Source organism: Babylonia areolata, chromosome 13 (assembly GCF_041734735.1).
Source record: "Babylonia areolata isolate BAREFJ2019XMU chromosome 13, ASM4173473v1, whole genome shotgun sequence".
Taxonomy (NCBI): domain Eukaryota; kingdom Metazoa; phylum Mollusca; class Gastropoda; order Neogastropoda; family Buccinidae; genus Babylonia; species Babylonia areolata.
In genome coordinates this window covers 36,843,567-36,858,566 of record NC_134888.1, presented here as the reverse complement: position 1 = coordinate 36,858,566, position 15,000 = coordinate 36,843,567, and the positions used below count along the sequence as shown (strand labels likewise).

General features: G+C 42.0%; 2 protein-coding genes across 3 annotated transcripts in view; both read left to right on the top strand.

The window, feature by feature from the left end:
- Positions 1-15,000, top strand: part of LOC143289242 (filamin-B-like) — a 128,617-nt gene that overhangs the window by 61,205 nt on the left and 52,412 nt on the right. The window contains exons 14-17 of one of the 2 annotated variants that reach the window (XM_076598220.1): positions 2,464-2,547; positions 3,870-4,007; positions 6,234-6,401; positions 7,308-7,448. The exons of the other annotated variant lie outside the window; for it this stretch is intronic. Coding sequence (XP_076454335.1) covers positions 2,464-2,547; positions 3,870-4,007; positions 6,234-6,401; positions 7,308-7,448 — 531 coding nt within the window. The remainder of the gene's footprint in view (positions 1-2,463; positions 2,548-3,869; positions 4,008-6,233; positions 6,402-7,307; positions 7,449-15,000) is intronic. 2 annotated transcript variants of the gene reach the window in all.
- The window catches only part of LOC143289294 (filamin-B-like), a 15,977-nt gene continuing 10,431 nt past the window's right edge, over positions 9,455-15,000 (top strand). Inside the window, exons 1-3 of the mRNA XM_076598293.1 lie at positions 9,455-9,582; positions 10,633-10,719; positions 12,366-12,503. Of these exons, the coding sequence (XP_076454408.1) occupies positions 12,467-12,503 (37 nt within the window). The 5' untranslated portion in view covers positions 9,455-9,582; positions 10,633-10,719; positions 12,366-12,466. The remainder of the gene's footprint in view (positions 9,583-10,632; positions 10,720-12,365; positions 12,504-15,000) is intronic.

Here is a 15,000-nt window from a genome sequence, read left to right as displayed (position 1 = left end):
TAGCCAAGGTGCACATCTCTGCTCAGAATCAGGAACTGATTTCAGGGGGTTCAAAAACAAGCTGATTCTTCTGTTGCTGAGGAATGATATGTCCAGCACTAAGCTGCTGTCTGTCAGGGTTCAGAATGCATGTTGCTGACACTTTCACAATGCAGGCGTTAAGTAGAGAAGTGTTTTAACTCTTTCCATACGAACGGCGAAAGAGACGACGTTAACAGCGTTTCACCCCAATTACCATCATCAAAATATTGCAAGCGGAAGGCTCTTATACTGAAGAGGTGAATGTTGACAAAGAATACCACAATTCTGACGACGGAAGCTAAAAGTTGGGTCATTCAGACACCCACTGCACACCCGAGAGGTCTGTGTAGAGGAGAAGAGAGGACTGGCCATACTGAGTGAGTTAATGAATAGAAAAGTAACACAAAGGTAAATTTTAAAAATAATTTTTCTGCAATGAAGGAATCGGCATGTTTTCAGTGGATTCAGTTTAGTTGTCCAAACATCAGAACCAGTTAGGGGCAGGAAAAGAGATTGGGGGGGGGGGGGGGGGGAAGGAAAAATACTGACAAGGAGAAGAAGGAAGAGTACAGAAGAATTGATCGCTCACAAAATATATGTTCATTCTGTTGGATATACAGAGGAAATTTGCTCCCTTTTTTTTTTCAAAACACTTCAGTAGCATTTGTGGCTTAATTCTCTCAAAAACCGTAGCAATGATATCACACAGAAATAAAGAAGTTTCTTCTAATGATTTAATCTTTCTTCATTCTGATGTCTAGTGTTCACTATAAAGTGATAACAGACAAAAGATTTGATCATTTTTATTCATCTTTATTTCATTTAACGTCTTTTCACAAATGTAGTTCAGATGAACAGTGTGCATTCATGCTGGTCATATCTTACTGAGAACTCCACTGTGCTGAGTATTATGCTGTCCTAAGTAGTGTGTTGTCCTAAGAAGTCTGTTGTCCTGAGTAGTCTACTGTCCTAAGAAGTGTGCTGTCTTGTCCAGAGTATTATGCTGTCCTAAGTAGTGTGGTGTCCTAAGAAGTCTGTTGTCCTGAGTAGTCTACTGTCCTAAGAAGTGTGCTGTCTTGTCCAGAGTATTATGCTGTCCTAAGTAGTGTGGTGTCCTAAGAAGTCTGTTGTCCTGAGTAGTCTACTGTCCTAAGAAGTGTGCTGTCTTGTCCAGAGTATTATGCTGTCCTAAGTAGTGTGGTGTCCTAAGAAGTCTGTTGTCCTGAGTAGTCTACTGTCCTAAAAAGTGTGTTGTCCTGTCCAAAGTAGCATGCTGTCCTAAGTAGTCTGCTGTCCTAAGTAGCTTGCTGTCCTTAGTAGTCTGCTGTCCTAAGTAGCTTGCTGTCCTAAGCAGTCTGCTGTCCTTAGTAGTCTGCTGTCCTTAGTAGGCTGCTGTCCTGAGTAGCTTGCTGTCCTTAGTAGGCTGCTGTCCTGAGTAGCTTGCTGTCCTTAGTAGTCTGCTGTCCTGAGTAGCTTGCTGTCCTTAGTAGTCTGCTGTCCTAAGTAGTCTGCTGTCCTGAGTAGCTTGCTGTCCTTAGTAGTCTGCTGTCCTAAGTAGATTGCTGTCCTTAGTAGTCTGCTGTCATGAGTAGCTTGCTGTCCTTAGTAGTCTGCTGTCCTAAGTAGATTGCTGTCCCATGTAGTCTGCTGTCCTTAGTAGTGTGCTGTCCTAAGTAGCTTGCTGTCCTAAGTAGTGTGCTGCCCTGAATTATTTTCTCTCCTAAGTGGTGCAGACCTGAGTAGTGTGCTGTGTTATCAGTTGTTGCCACACTTCTCTGACAGCCGGCGGTAACTGCTGGTGATGTGTGTAGACTTTTTGTGACTAGTGGTATACCTCCTGGCTTTGTGTCTAACTAACATGTATATACTCTTTCCTGAAACAGCTTTGGTTGTTTTGGTTTTTTTTCCCCACATTACTGTTTCCAGTTCTGTTGATTGTAGAGGCTTTTTCTGCTGACGTATTCTGTCTGTGCCTTTAGTTTGCTGCACTTGTTGGTACGATCTTTATGTAAAAGCTTTGTTGGTTGTGGTTTATTGCAGGGGCAAATGTTTGTATGATATAAGGAAAAGGGAGTTGATGTCTTGCTGTTTGGATAGCTCATGATTTGGGAGAATTGTTGCAGTTAGTGTGTGTGCACGTGCATGTGCATGTGCGTGTGTGTGTGTGTGTGTGTGTGTGTGTGTGTGTGTGTGTGTGTGTGTTTTGCTTGGGTTTCATTATTGTACTTAGATTTGTGTTTTATCAAAACATGTATGTAAAATCTCCTCACAGTAGATTGTCATGAACACATGCACACACACACAAAGCAAAACTAGAGAAAGCCATTGATCTGCTTGGTAATCTTGATTGCCCACAGTTGTGAAGTTTGCCAAAGTGCGACCGGAGGAAAGAGATCATGCTTTCAGTGTCAGCACTGAAGCTGTCTGTATTTTTGCTGTCAGGTCCTGATAGGGAGAGCATGACCTTTGACCAGACAACGAATGCGGATGGGGATGTGGAGGTCACCTACACACCCACCCAAGTTGGTGAGTTGGGGGTTGGGGTGGGGGTGGGGTTGGGGGGGGGGGGATTGGAGAGGGGGTCAAGTCCATCATGAACATATCTTAAAGTTTTTGTGAGAAATATCTAAAAAAAAAAAAAAAAAAAAAAAAAGTAAAGAAAGAAAAGTGCATCATTGTTTATGATTTGTTTTATCAATCAGGGGAAGAAACACATTGTTGAGTTTTCCATATACAGTATTTGTCCTTTCCAGCATGCATGGAAATTACACACACACACACACACACACAAACACATGTATACCTGTCAGAATTGGAATCACTTTTATAATCTCATAGAAATTAAGGACAGACATAACAGTCAAGTGGTTCAAACAACGGACTTTCAATCATTCATCGGGTCTTGAGTTCGAATCCAGGTATCGGTGCCTGACCAATGAAGGATGGAGTTGTTGCTTTTTTTGTCTCCCAGGTCAACTGATATGCAGACCTGCTGGTGCCTGGTTCCTCCTCCTTGTGTATGCACATGCAGATGATCTTCTTCTTCTTCTTCTGCGTTCACTTGTATGCACACGAGTGGGCTTTTATGTGTATGACCGTTTTTACCCCGCCATGTAGGCAGCCATACTCCATTTTCGGGGGTGTGCATGCTGGGTATATTCTTGTTTCCATAACCCACCGAATGCTGACATGGATTACAGGATCTTTAACGTGCGTATTTGATCTTCTGCTTGCATACACACACGAAGGGGGTTCAGGCACTAGCAGGTCTGCACATATGTTGACCTGGGAGATCGTAAAAATCTCCACCCTTTACCCACCAGGTGCCGTCACCGTGATTCGAACCCGGGACCCTCAGATTGACAGTCCAACACTTTCACCACTCGGCTATTGCGCCCGTCTATGCAGATGATCAGATACACATGTTAAAGATACTGTAATCCATGTCAGCCTTCGATGGGTTAAGGAAACAAGAACATACCCAGCATGTGCACCCACATAAACAAGAGTATAGATGCCTATATGGTGGGAAAAAATGGTCATTCATGGTAAAAAAAAAAAAAAAAAAAAAGCAGAAAGAAGCATATGAACATGAGTGTTGCAGCCAGTGAATGTAGGAGAAGAGTAATTAAGAATGGTGAAGTGTCTTTGATAACATACTTTACAAGCAGAATAGTATATAAAAAAAAAAAAAGTTAAGAAAAAAAGAGAAAAGAAACATACAACATGAAATACACAGCAGAGTCAAAAATAAAACTGAAAAAACAACACCAGCATAATCTTTCCTTACTGACCAGACCTCAGAGTATGAGTGAAATCGTCTGACCAGACTGGTTTCCGTCTTGCAGGGGATCACATGATCAGCGTCCACTGTCTGGGAAGGGAGGTCAATGGCAGTCCCTTCCTCGCCAAGGCCTATGACACCAGCGCCATCACAGTTACCCCCCTTGAGGATGGCTTCGTTGGCCAGCAGATGTCCTTCATCAGTCAGTGTTACTGTCTGTCTGTCAACGTGCTTTGTGTATCTGTCAATGTCCTTTGTGTGTCTGTCAGCGTCCTTTGTGTGTCAACGTGCTTTGTGTGTCTGTCAACGTCCTTTGTGTGTCTGTCAGCGTCCTTTGTGTGTCAGCGTCCTTTGTGTGTCTGTCAATGTCCTTTGTGTGTCTGTCAACGTCCTTTGTGTGTCTGTCAGCGTCCTTTGTGTGTCAGCGTCCTTTGTCTGTCAACGTCCTTTGTGTGTCTGTCAACGTCCTTTGTGTGTCTGTCAGTGTCCTTTGTGTGTCTGTCAGCGTCCTTTGTGTGTCTGTCAGTGTCCTTTGTGTGTCTGTCAGCGTCCTTTGTGTGTCAACGTGCTTTGTGTGTCTGTCAGCGTCCTTTGTGTGTCAACGTGCTTTGTGTGTCTGTCAACGTCCTTTGTGTGTCTGTCAGCGTCCTTTGTGTGTCAGCGTCCTTTGTGTGTCTGTCAATGTCCTTTGTGTGTCTGTCAGCGTCCTTTGTGTGTCTGTCAGTGTCCTTTGTGTGTCTGTCAGCGTCCTTTGTGTGTCTGTCAGTGTCCTTTGTGTGTCTGTCAGTGTCCTTTGTGTGTCTGTCAGCGTCCTTTGTGTGTCTGTCGTCCTTTGTGTGTCTGTCGTCCTTTGTGTGTCTGTCAGTGTCCTTTGTGTGTCTGTCAGCGTCCTTTGTGTGTCTGTCGGCGTCCTTTGTGTGTCTGTCAGTGTCCTTTGTGTGTCTGTCAGTGTCCTTTGTGTGTCTGTCAGCGTCCTTTGTGTGTCTGTCGTCCTTTGTGTGTCTGTCGTCCTTTGTGTGTCTGTCAGTGTCCTTTGTGTGTCTGTCAGCGTCCTTTGTGTGTCTGTCGGCGTCCTTTGTGTGTCTGTCATCCTTTGTGTGTCTGTCAGTGTCCTTTGTGTGTCTGTCATCCTTTGTGTGTCTGTCAACGTCCTTTGTGTGTCTGTCAGTGTCCTTTGTGTGTCTGTCGTACTTTGTGTGTCTGTCAGTGTCCTTTGTGTGTCTGTCAGTGTCCTTTGTGTGTCTGTCAACGTCCTTTGTGTGTCTGTCAGTGTCCTTTGTGTGTCTGTCAACGTCCTTTGTGTGTCTGTCGGCGTCCTTTGTGTGTCTGTCAACGTCCTTTGTGTGTCTGTCAGCGTCCTTTGTGTGTCTGTCAACGTCCTTTGTGTGTCAACGTGCTTTGTGTGTCTGTCAGCGTCCTTTGTGTGTCAACGTGCTTTGTGTGTCTGTCAGCATCCTTTGTGTGTCTGTCAACGTCCTTTGTGTGTCTGTCAACGTCCTTTGTGTGTGTGTCTGTCGGTGTCCTTTGTGTGTCTGTCAACATCCTTTGTGTGTCTATCAGCATCCTTTGTGTGTCTGTCAACATCCTTTGTGTGTCTGTCAACGTCCTTTGTGTGTCTGTCGGCATCCTTTGTGTGTCTGTCAGCGTCCTTTGTGTGTCTGTCGGCATCCTTTGTGTGTCTGTCAGTGTCCTTTGTGTGTCTGTCAACGTCCTTTGTGTGTCTGTCAGTGTCCTTTGTGTGTCTGTCGGCGTCCTTTCTCTGTGCTTTGTTTCTGCTCCACGTTATAAGATACAAGTATACTTTATCTCTGAAAGAGAAATTGTGTGTGTGTGTGTGTGTGTGTGTGTGTGTGTGTGTGTGTGTGTGTGTGTAGCTCTCTCTCTCTCTCTCCATATATATATATATATATATATATGTGTGTGTGTGTGTGTGTGTGTGTGTGTGTTGCTCTCTCTCTCTCTCTCTCTCCTTATGTGTGTGTGTGTGTGTGTGTGTGTGTGTGTGTGTGTGTGTGTATATAGTGTCAATGTGTCGGTGTTGCAGTCAACATGTTGGTGTTGCAGTCAGTGTGTTGGTGTTGCAGTCAATGTTTTGCAGTCAGTGTTTGGGTGGTAGTCAGTCAGTCAGTGTTGCAGCCGGTGTGTTGAGGTGGCAGTCAGTGTTGCAATCAACATGTCAGTGTTGCAGTCAGAATGTCGGTGTTGCAGTCAGTATGTTGGTGTTACAGTCAGTGTGTTAGTGTTGCAGTCGGTGTTGCAGTCAGTGATGCAGTCAACATGTCAGTGTTGCAGTCAGAATGTCGGTGTTGCAGTCAGTATGTTGGTGTTGCAGTCAGTGTGTTAGTGTTGCAGTCGGTGTTGCAGTCAGTGATACAGTCAACATGTCGGTGTTGCAGTCAGTGATGCAGTCAGCATGTTGGTGTTGCAGTCAATGTGACGGCGGCAGGGGAGGGTCAGCTGCAGATCATGGTCAACGATGGCAACCTGGCCAATGACGTGGACAGCCAGGAAACTGGGGTCTACCTCATCTCCTTCCTTCCTGTGGAGCCAGGGCTGCAGAAGGTGGACATCCTCTTCAACGATGATACCTTGGCAGGTGGGTGCACAATTCTTCTTCTTCCTGTTCTTGTTCTTCTTCTCCTCCTTTTTCTTCTCCTCCTCCTTCTTCTCCCTCTTCTCCTCCTCCTTCTTCGTCTGACTTTTTACCTGTTTTACCATTTGTTCATTACCCCATCATGTAGGCAGCTGTATTTTGTTTTCAGGGGCATGTAACATTTTATGTCTGTGGCTGTTTTGTTTATTTACCCCGCCATGTAGGAAGCCATTCTCCATTTTCAGGGGTGTGCATGCTGGGTATGTTCATGTTTCCATAACGCTCCAAACACCAACATGTATTACAGAAATCTTTAATGTGCGGCTTTTGTTCTTCTGCATGCATATGCAGACAGACATTATTCAGGCACTGGCCAAATGAATATATCTGTATTGATATTGCAATAAATCTTGTGAAGAGACAAATCAAAGTGCACCCAACTTTCACACACATTCGTAACTCTGAATCAATTGAATGGAAGATAAAATGCATGTAGAGAGAGGGCTAGAGAAAGTATGGATAAAAAGAGGGAGGGGACAGGGGCAGGGCAAGCTACTGTGGAAAGAGGGGGTGTATAAGTCTTTAAGGTCAGACTTGACACAGCTGAATGTGGATATTTGACGAAGAGAAAGAGGGTGCTCATTTCAAGTGTAATGTCCAGAGACAGAGAGTCTGCGGCCGATTGTGGAGAGTTTGAATATGAGAACACAGAAACAGAATAGGGATAAAGCCAGTCATAGTGAGTGAGATGGGGTGTAGAGGTGAGGGTAGGTCACATAGATAGGGTTGGGCAGATTTGTTTATGACTGTATGACAGAGAGTGCTGATCTTGTACTTTATTCAGTGTGGGACAGGGAGCCAGTGGAGGGATTGCAACAATCTTGTTATGACATGTCCACCTGTGTGCAGTGTCTCCGCTGACCTGTAATGCCATGGCAATGGACGGAGAGGTGTCGGGGATGCCTGACCTTGTGGCCGTCGACCAGGAAACGTCCTTCACCATGCGCAGTGCAGGGGGCATGGCCGCTCTGGCTGATGTCACTGTGATGTGTAAGTCTAGTGGTGAACAGTGTGTGTGTGTGTGTGTATGTGTGTGTGTGTGTGTGTGTGTGTGTGTATGTGTGTGTGTGTATGTACATGTGTGTGTGTTTGTGCATGTGTGTACGTGTGTGTGTGCATGTGTGTACGTGTGTGTGTGTGTGTGTGTGTGTGTGTGTTTGTGTGTGTGTGTGTGTGTGTGTGTGTGTGAACTGATGGGCAAGTATGCTTATTGGTGTGCACATGTGAATTCATGCATAAATGTAGATGCAATGCTTGTGTGTGTGTGTGTGTGTGTGTGTTGAGTGGATGAGCATGTATGCACATGTGTGTGTGTGTGACTTTGTACATGCATGCATGTGTAAATTGCTTTCTGTGTGTCTGTGTCTCTGTGCTTGTGTGTGTCTGTGTGTTTGTACAAAAATATCAAAGCTTTCTTACTTCTATCAGTATCTTAAAAAGATCTGAAAATGGAAGGATAACTCACTGTTAATGAAGTGTTGTTCAGTTCTGATAAGAATAGATTTCAGTTCTGTATTGTTTCATGGACATATGAACAGGTGTAAAGTTTAGAAGCTGTGTAGTGTGTGCTGTATTAGTGAATACTTGGCAAAGAAATACATGATGTCTGGAAGTGTCATTAGAAATGCACACATAACTTTTATCACACTACAAATCTGCCTGCACTTGAGATTCTCATGTTTGTAGCAAATGCAGACTATCATGAACGTAACAGTGGTGAATGTGGTTGGAACTTATGACAGACTTGAACATTAGAATCATTATCGAAGTGTGGAATGCTTGAAGAAAATATTTCATTGTTGAAACAAAATACAGATGAAACATTGTGAATCCTGTGGTCTAGAAATTTGTTTCTCTTTTTTTTTTTATGTATACAGAGGGAAGGTTTGTATTCCGTGAGTAAATAAGCTTTGGAAATGCACTGAAATGTTCACTGTCCATATGTTTTGCTTTTTCTTGGATGTTCTTTTGTTGTATTCTGATTGTAAGAATATTTTACTTTGGTATAAGTTTTCTTTTTTTTTTTTCTTTAGTATCACTAGTTTTGCTTTTTTAATGTTCTAAGATAATTTTTGTGTTTGATGTTTATACATTTTATGGGTCTCCCCCAAACTTTGATGTTGTTTTTGTCAGATGTCATTTTCATGCAAGTGTCTGAGTGTTGAACAGCTGTTGAGCTAGCATTGTGAAAAAAAAGAAAAAGAAAGAAACACAAGTATGGTGTTTTAATTTTGTTCATCACACATTTATAAATCAAACTGAAGCCGTTTGGTCTTTAGTTTTGGCTTTTAAAAAAATTTTTTTTATTGGTACAGTGAATTTTACCACAGCATTGTAGCTGACCGACTTCAATGCTTGATTTTTGTTGTGTTGTAAAATTATGCTGCATGTTGGAATCCCTTTGTTTTTAACATGGACAAATGAAACCTGTTTACGGTACATATTGTCAGTTTATGTAGCATTTGCCTGTACTTACATGTTTATACCATTGTACTAAACTGGAATATGGCAGTACCAATTGACATGTAAATATTTGACTACTGATCACAATCATTATTTCAGGTAGATATGTATACAAGTGATGGCAGTTTGTATAAACGGAATGTGTACCTTCATTTTGATTTTAGTACGATTTTGTGGACATGTACCATGTTGTAACATACGCTTTAAATGTTTGGTCAAAAACAATTCATTCAATATCATTATTTATTGTTAGTTCATGTAAAACTGACAATTCGTGAAACTTACTTGTCCATGGCATGATTTTATTCTCCGTTCATAATGGAATTTGTTTGTTATCATTTCAGTCAACATCATTATTCACCTTTTTTTAGTTTAGTTTTGTGTGTTCATCACAAGCATAACTCACTCTCCACCTCCCCTGTTTATTGTGATTCTGTCGACACTCCTGAGTGGAAAGAGTCAATAAGAAAGCAGATCAATAGACATACACACACAGGAGGGATCAGAACACTGAGGGTCAGATTTGAAAGATGTGTGCTGATTGGCCGAAGTGGAGAATGCCATGATAGCATTGAGATGATTGGCTGAAGTGGAGAATGCCTGGAGAGCAGAGAGATGGCCTGATTGGTCGTCAGCACAACACAGGATCTGAGTTCTGGAGGTAGCTCTCATTCCTTCAGCTTTTTCTCATGTTTCCACTCTTTGCTTCCTTTTTTTTCTTTTCTTTTCTTTATTTTATTATCAGTTTTATTTTAAAAGTTTTTTTTATGTTTTATTTTTCCCCAATCCTTTTTTCTCTTCTGTTTTTCTGTTTGTATAAGTTATGCAAGTAGGAATAGATAACTATTTATAATGTAGATTACAATTATTTATAATGTAGATTACAACACCATACAGAAAAAAGGGTTGTGGATAAAAAGCATCTATCAACTGGATCTAGTATCATGTGCTAGCAATAGCATAAACAGCATTGATTTGAAGTTGTCTGCCTTGTAAATGGAGAGAGTTACCACTCTTTATTAACCTTCAGAAATAATGAAATCATAGGCTGAGCTGAAAATTATGATATCATAGATAATAATCTGTATCAACAATGCTTTTGTCATTTATTTTATTCATGTGTTTGCATGTGATGAAATTGGGAATAAGTACTAGTAAGTACTTGCCTGAAAATTAGCATCTGATTTATGGTATTGTGAGACATAGGCAGTGCATCATATAATAACATAATGAACTGGTATACCAAGATGTAAGCAAAGAGAGTAATGACAGTGTGTATACAAACAAATATACTCCATTCTTTTGGGGAGACAGAAAATGAGAAGGGGGGGGAGAAGACTATTATGACAAATCTGATTGTAAAAGTAACAAAATATTTCATGAGACTGGATCAATACCATCCCTCTGTAAAATGGGAGTGGGATAACAACACTGTGACATACCCATGGGTATAAAGCTCACCCCTACCCACTGTGTTAAAACATGAATAATGCATGGATGTCAAAGCTTATCCACTGTGGTATAATAAAGCTTATCCGTTGTTAAAAAGGGAGTGTTATGGTGCGGAATATCTTAATATCCTAATACCCTGGGTATAAGGCTTTTAGTATTAAACGGATATATTTTGTATCAGCAAAGAGTCGTGAGTGGTTGTGAAGTGAGGAGTGGTGTGTGTGAATGTGGAGGTTCATCTCTTTGACGTGATGTGTAGCTCCCAGTGGTGACAGTGTGCCGTGCAAGGTGAAGCAGGACAAGTCCTGTGGTCATTCCACCACCAGCTTCACCCCCACACAAGTGGGTGAGTTTACACTACTACCACTACTTCTACTCCTATTATTACTACCACTACTACTAATGATAATGATGATGATGATGATGATAATTTAGAACACCGGTTTAAACATAGACTCACTTTGTTTACACAAGTGAGTCAGAAATAATGATTAAAAAACGATAATGTGATGAAGAAGAAGAGAAATCTGGCGCTGCGAGCAGGATGTTTGTCTGTAAGCCTGTTATTCTTTTTATTTATCAACACTGATTTATTCCAAATCAACTCCAAAACAACAACTCGGCTACCCTTACCCCTTACCCCCTACCCTTACCACCCAGTTCATGGTTACAATAATATTGAAAATGATAACAATGATACATAGCACTGAATCTTTTGCACAGACAAATCAAAGTGCTGTAAAGCCAGTCATTCACATGCATAGCATAACTTTTGATTAAGAAGGCTGAAAGACAAAACCTAAAATCATGGTGTACACACACAGTTACAGAAACTGTAGGCTGGAAAGAGAGAGCAGAGGGGGGAGCCATTATGGAAAGAGGTAGGTTTTAACTCATTCAACCCTGCACCCGAACTTTGCTAGAGCGTCAAATTCGTTTCATTAAAACGGTTTCCATATTCCTACACAAGCATGAACCGCAAGCAAAGGGAACTGACTTCTACAGGATTTCCAGCTTTGTGAACACATATCAGTTTGAAGGAGAAGCCATTGATTTCAGTGTATTTTCTAATTGTTAGTGCATCTCTCTTCTTCTGCGTTCACTCGAATGCACAAGGGTGGGCTTTTACGTGTATGACCGTTTTTACCCCGCCATGTAGGCAGCCATACTCCGTTTTCGGGGGTGTGCATGCTAGGTATGATCTTGTTTCTATAACCCACCGAACGCTGACATGGATTACAGGATCTTTAACGTGCGTATTTGATCTTCTGCTTGCTTATACACACGAAGGGGGTTCAGGCACTAGCAGGTCTGCACATATGTTGACCTGGGAGATCGTAAAAATCTCCACCCTTTACCCACCAGGCGCCGTCACCGTGATTCGAACCCGGGACCCTCAGATTGACAGTCCAACACTTTAACCACTCGGCTATTGCGCCCGTCTGTTAGTGCATCAGAATGGCAGGGGAGCCAGCCAAGGCTGTAACCTCTCCAGGGTTAAATTGGTTAAAGCCAGACTTGAAAGAGCTGAGTGCAGACTTTTGATGGACCCAGAGAGGGAGCCCATTCCAAGCCAAAAAGTCCAGAGACAGATAAAAAGTGGTGGCTTTGCCTACACACTGTGACAGTTTCTTCTTCCTTGACATATTCCTGTGGAAAATAGTGTACTGATCAGGACTGGCATGTAATGCAAGAATTTTTTTTTTCTCTTCCTCAGCAAATTGTATTGTTTTATTGATAAGATTGCATGGCTGGCTTTGTTCTGATGCACATGAACCAGACATTGTTGATGTTTGTGAGGGTGTCTCTGATTTCGTTGACGATTGTTTCTTGTGTTGTTTTTGTGTGTTGTTGTGTGGATGTTTGTGTTGTTGTTTGTTATGGCATAAGCCTCGGCACTGCAGTCTGCATTTGTGTGTTGCATTCTGGTGGTGTGTTTGAAATGCGTGTCGGTTATGCAAGATAATTTATTTTTCTCATATCTCTCTTCAGGTGCCTATTCCATCAGCATCAAGTTTGCTGGCAGGTCTGTAAAGGGCAGTCCATTCAAGGTCAGGACATATGACCTCAGGAAGGTCAAGATTACAAAATCTATGCGAGGCGTACTGGGACAGGAGAGCAAATTTACAGGTCTGTTTTGTTTTTTGTTTGTTTTGGGGACACTTTTATCACACACACACACACACACAAACAACTAACCCTCCCTTTTTCATTTAACTCTCTCCATACGAACAGCGAAAGAGACGACGTTAACAGCGTTTCATCCCAATTACCATCATCAAAATATTGCAAGCGGAAGGCTCTTATACTGAAGAGGTGAATGTTGACAAAGAATACCACAGTTCTGACGACGGAAGCTAAAGGTTGGGTCATTCAGACACCCAGTGGACATCCGAGGGGTCTGTGTAGAGGAGAAGAGAGGACTGGTCGTACTGAGTGAGTTAAGGACTTCAGCATCATACCAAAGAACCATGTAATATGCTGTTAATGATGATGGCATGTTATTACAATGTTCATCATGGTTTTAAAGACTTTTTGAATGATTTAAGCAACAGCTATTAAGTGAAAAATGTGCGCATTCACAGGAGATGTTATCCACAGTATTTACAAGAAAATGGTATCCATGTATGAAACTTGTTGAAAACCATAACCCATGGAAAAAAAATATGGTTAAAAAACAAAATACACAAACAATATCTCAGGTTCAGTGATTGCTGGAGATAAATACTGTGTCTTCACTATAAAAGCAGTTTATGAAGTAGTACAATGATTCATAAATTGAGGTAATCCTACAGTGTGACATTTCCCTTGTGTTGTCTGTCACATTTCCCTTGTGTTGTCTGTCACATTTCCCTTTTTCCTTGTGTTGTCTGTCACATTTCCCTTGTGTTGTCTGTCACATTTCCCTTGTGTTGTCTGTCACATTTCCCTTTTTCCTTGTGTTGTCTGTCACATTTCCCTTGTGTTGTCTGTCACATTTCCCTTATGTGTTGTCCGTCACATTTCCCTTATGTTGTCTCTCACATTTCCCCTATGTTGTCCGTCACATTTCCCTTATGTTGTCTCTCACATTTCCCCTATGTTGTCCGTCACATTTCCCTTATGTTGTCTCTCACATTTCCCCTATGTTGTCCGTCACATTTCCCTTGTGTTGTCTGTCACATTTCCCTTGTGTTGTCTGTCACATTTCCCTTGTGTTGTCTGTCACATTTCCCCTGTGTTGTCTGTCACATTTCCCTTGTGTTGTCTGTCACATTTCCCTTGTGTTGTCTGTCACATTTCCCTTGTGTTGTCTGTCACATTTCCCTTGTGTTGTCTGTCACATTTCCCTTGTGTTGTCTGTCACATTTCCCTTATGTTGTCTGTCACATTTCCCTTGTGTTGTCTGTCACATTTCCCTTGTGTTGTCTGTCACATTTCCCTTGTGTTGTCTGTCACGCATAAAGATACTCGCCAGATTATCATCAGTTCTGTGCTGATGGTAACGATACTGCACGTCACTTGATCCAACATTGCATTGTTTCACGAGATCGGACGGATGTGTTTCCTCCTTTACCCCCCAAAAAAGTGAAAAAAAAATTGTTCATGTTGGTGATGATGATTTATTAACATATTTATACTGCCAGAGCCTAAAATTAAAGCTATTTAGGCAGTAACAGTAACTGACCTGCATGCTTGAGTGGTGATGAATGTGATACTTTTCATTGTGGAAACTGTGTGTTGGTTAAAATAATTTTTGATTTTTCAACAGTACACATGATTACATAATAATAATAATAATGGTATTTATATAGCGCTGAATCTTGTGCTAGACAAATCAAAGCTCTTTCGCACCAGTCATTCTCACGCACGCATAACTCTAAAACTTGAGAAACTGAAGACAAGGAAGAGGCAGGGAAGGGAGGCTATTTGGGGTTTAAGGCCAGACTTGAAAGAGCTGAGTGTGGAGACTTGACAAAGCAAAAAAGGAAGTTCATTCCAGTTGCAAGGTCCAGAGACAGAGAAAGAACGGCGGCCAACAGTCGAGAGTTTGAATCTGGATATGCATAAATACAGTGGATCCGAAGCTGATCGTAGTGAGCGAGATGGAGTGTAGAGGTGAAGGCAGCCACAGAGATAGGAAGGGGCTGATTTGTGAATACATTTGTAACATAGAGTGCTGATCTTGTACTTTATTCTGTGTGAGACAGTACACATGATTACATGTATGACAGTCAGTCATGTTCAGCTATGACCATCAAAACAGCAGAGGAGGCAACTGTTGTCCCAACCGTTAGGGCTAGAATTTGATCATAGTGGAGAGTGTCTTGCCCAAGTCACATCCCCACTCTCTCAGCCAAAAGGGTTTTAGGACAGTCGGCGTTGGGATGGTTCCCAAAGGCCAACTAGCCCCAAGGCTGCAGCACTAAGAGCCAGTGCAATCTTGCCTTCTAGTTTGAGAGTCATAGTCCTTCACAAAAGAATAGGCTGTAAATGACTTTCCACTGCCATGGAGAAACCATTGATCATTCGGCTCACAATTTGCTGTTGGCACAGCTGTTAGCTTATGTTAGTCTGTGGTGTAAGCTGAGCGTTCAGCCAGACACACATGATTACAATGTAACCTTCTTCTTCTTCTGTGTTCACT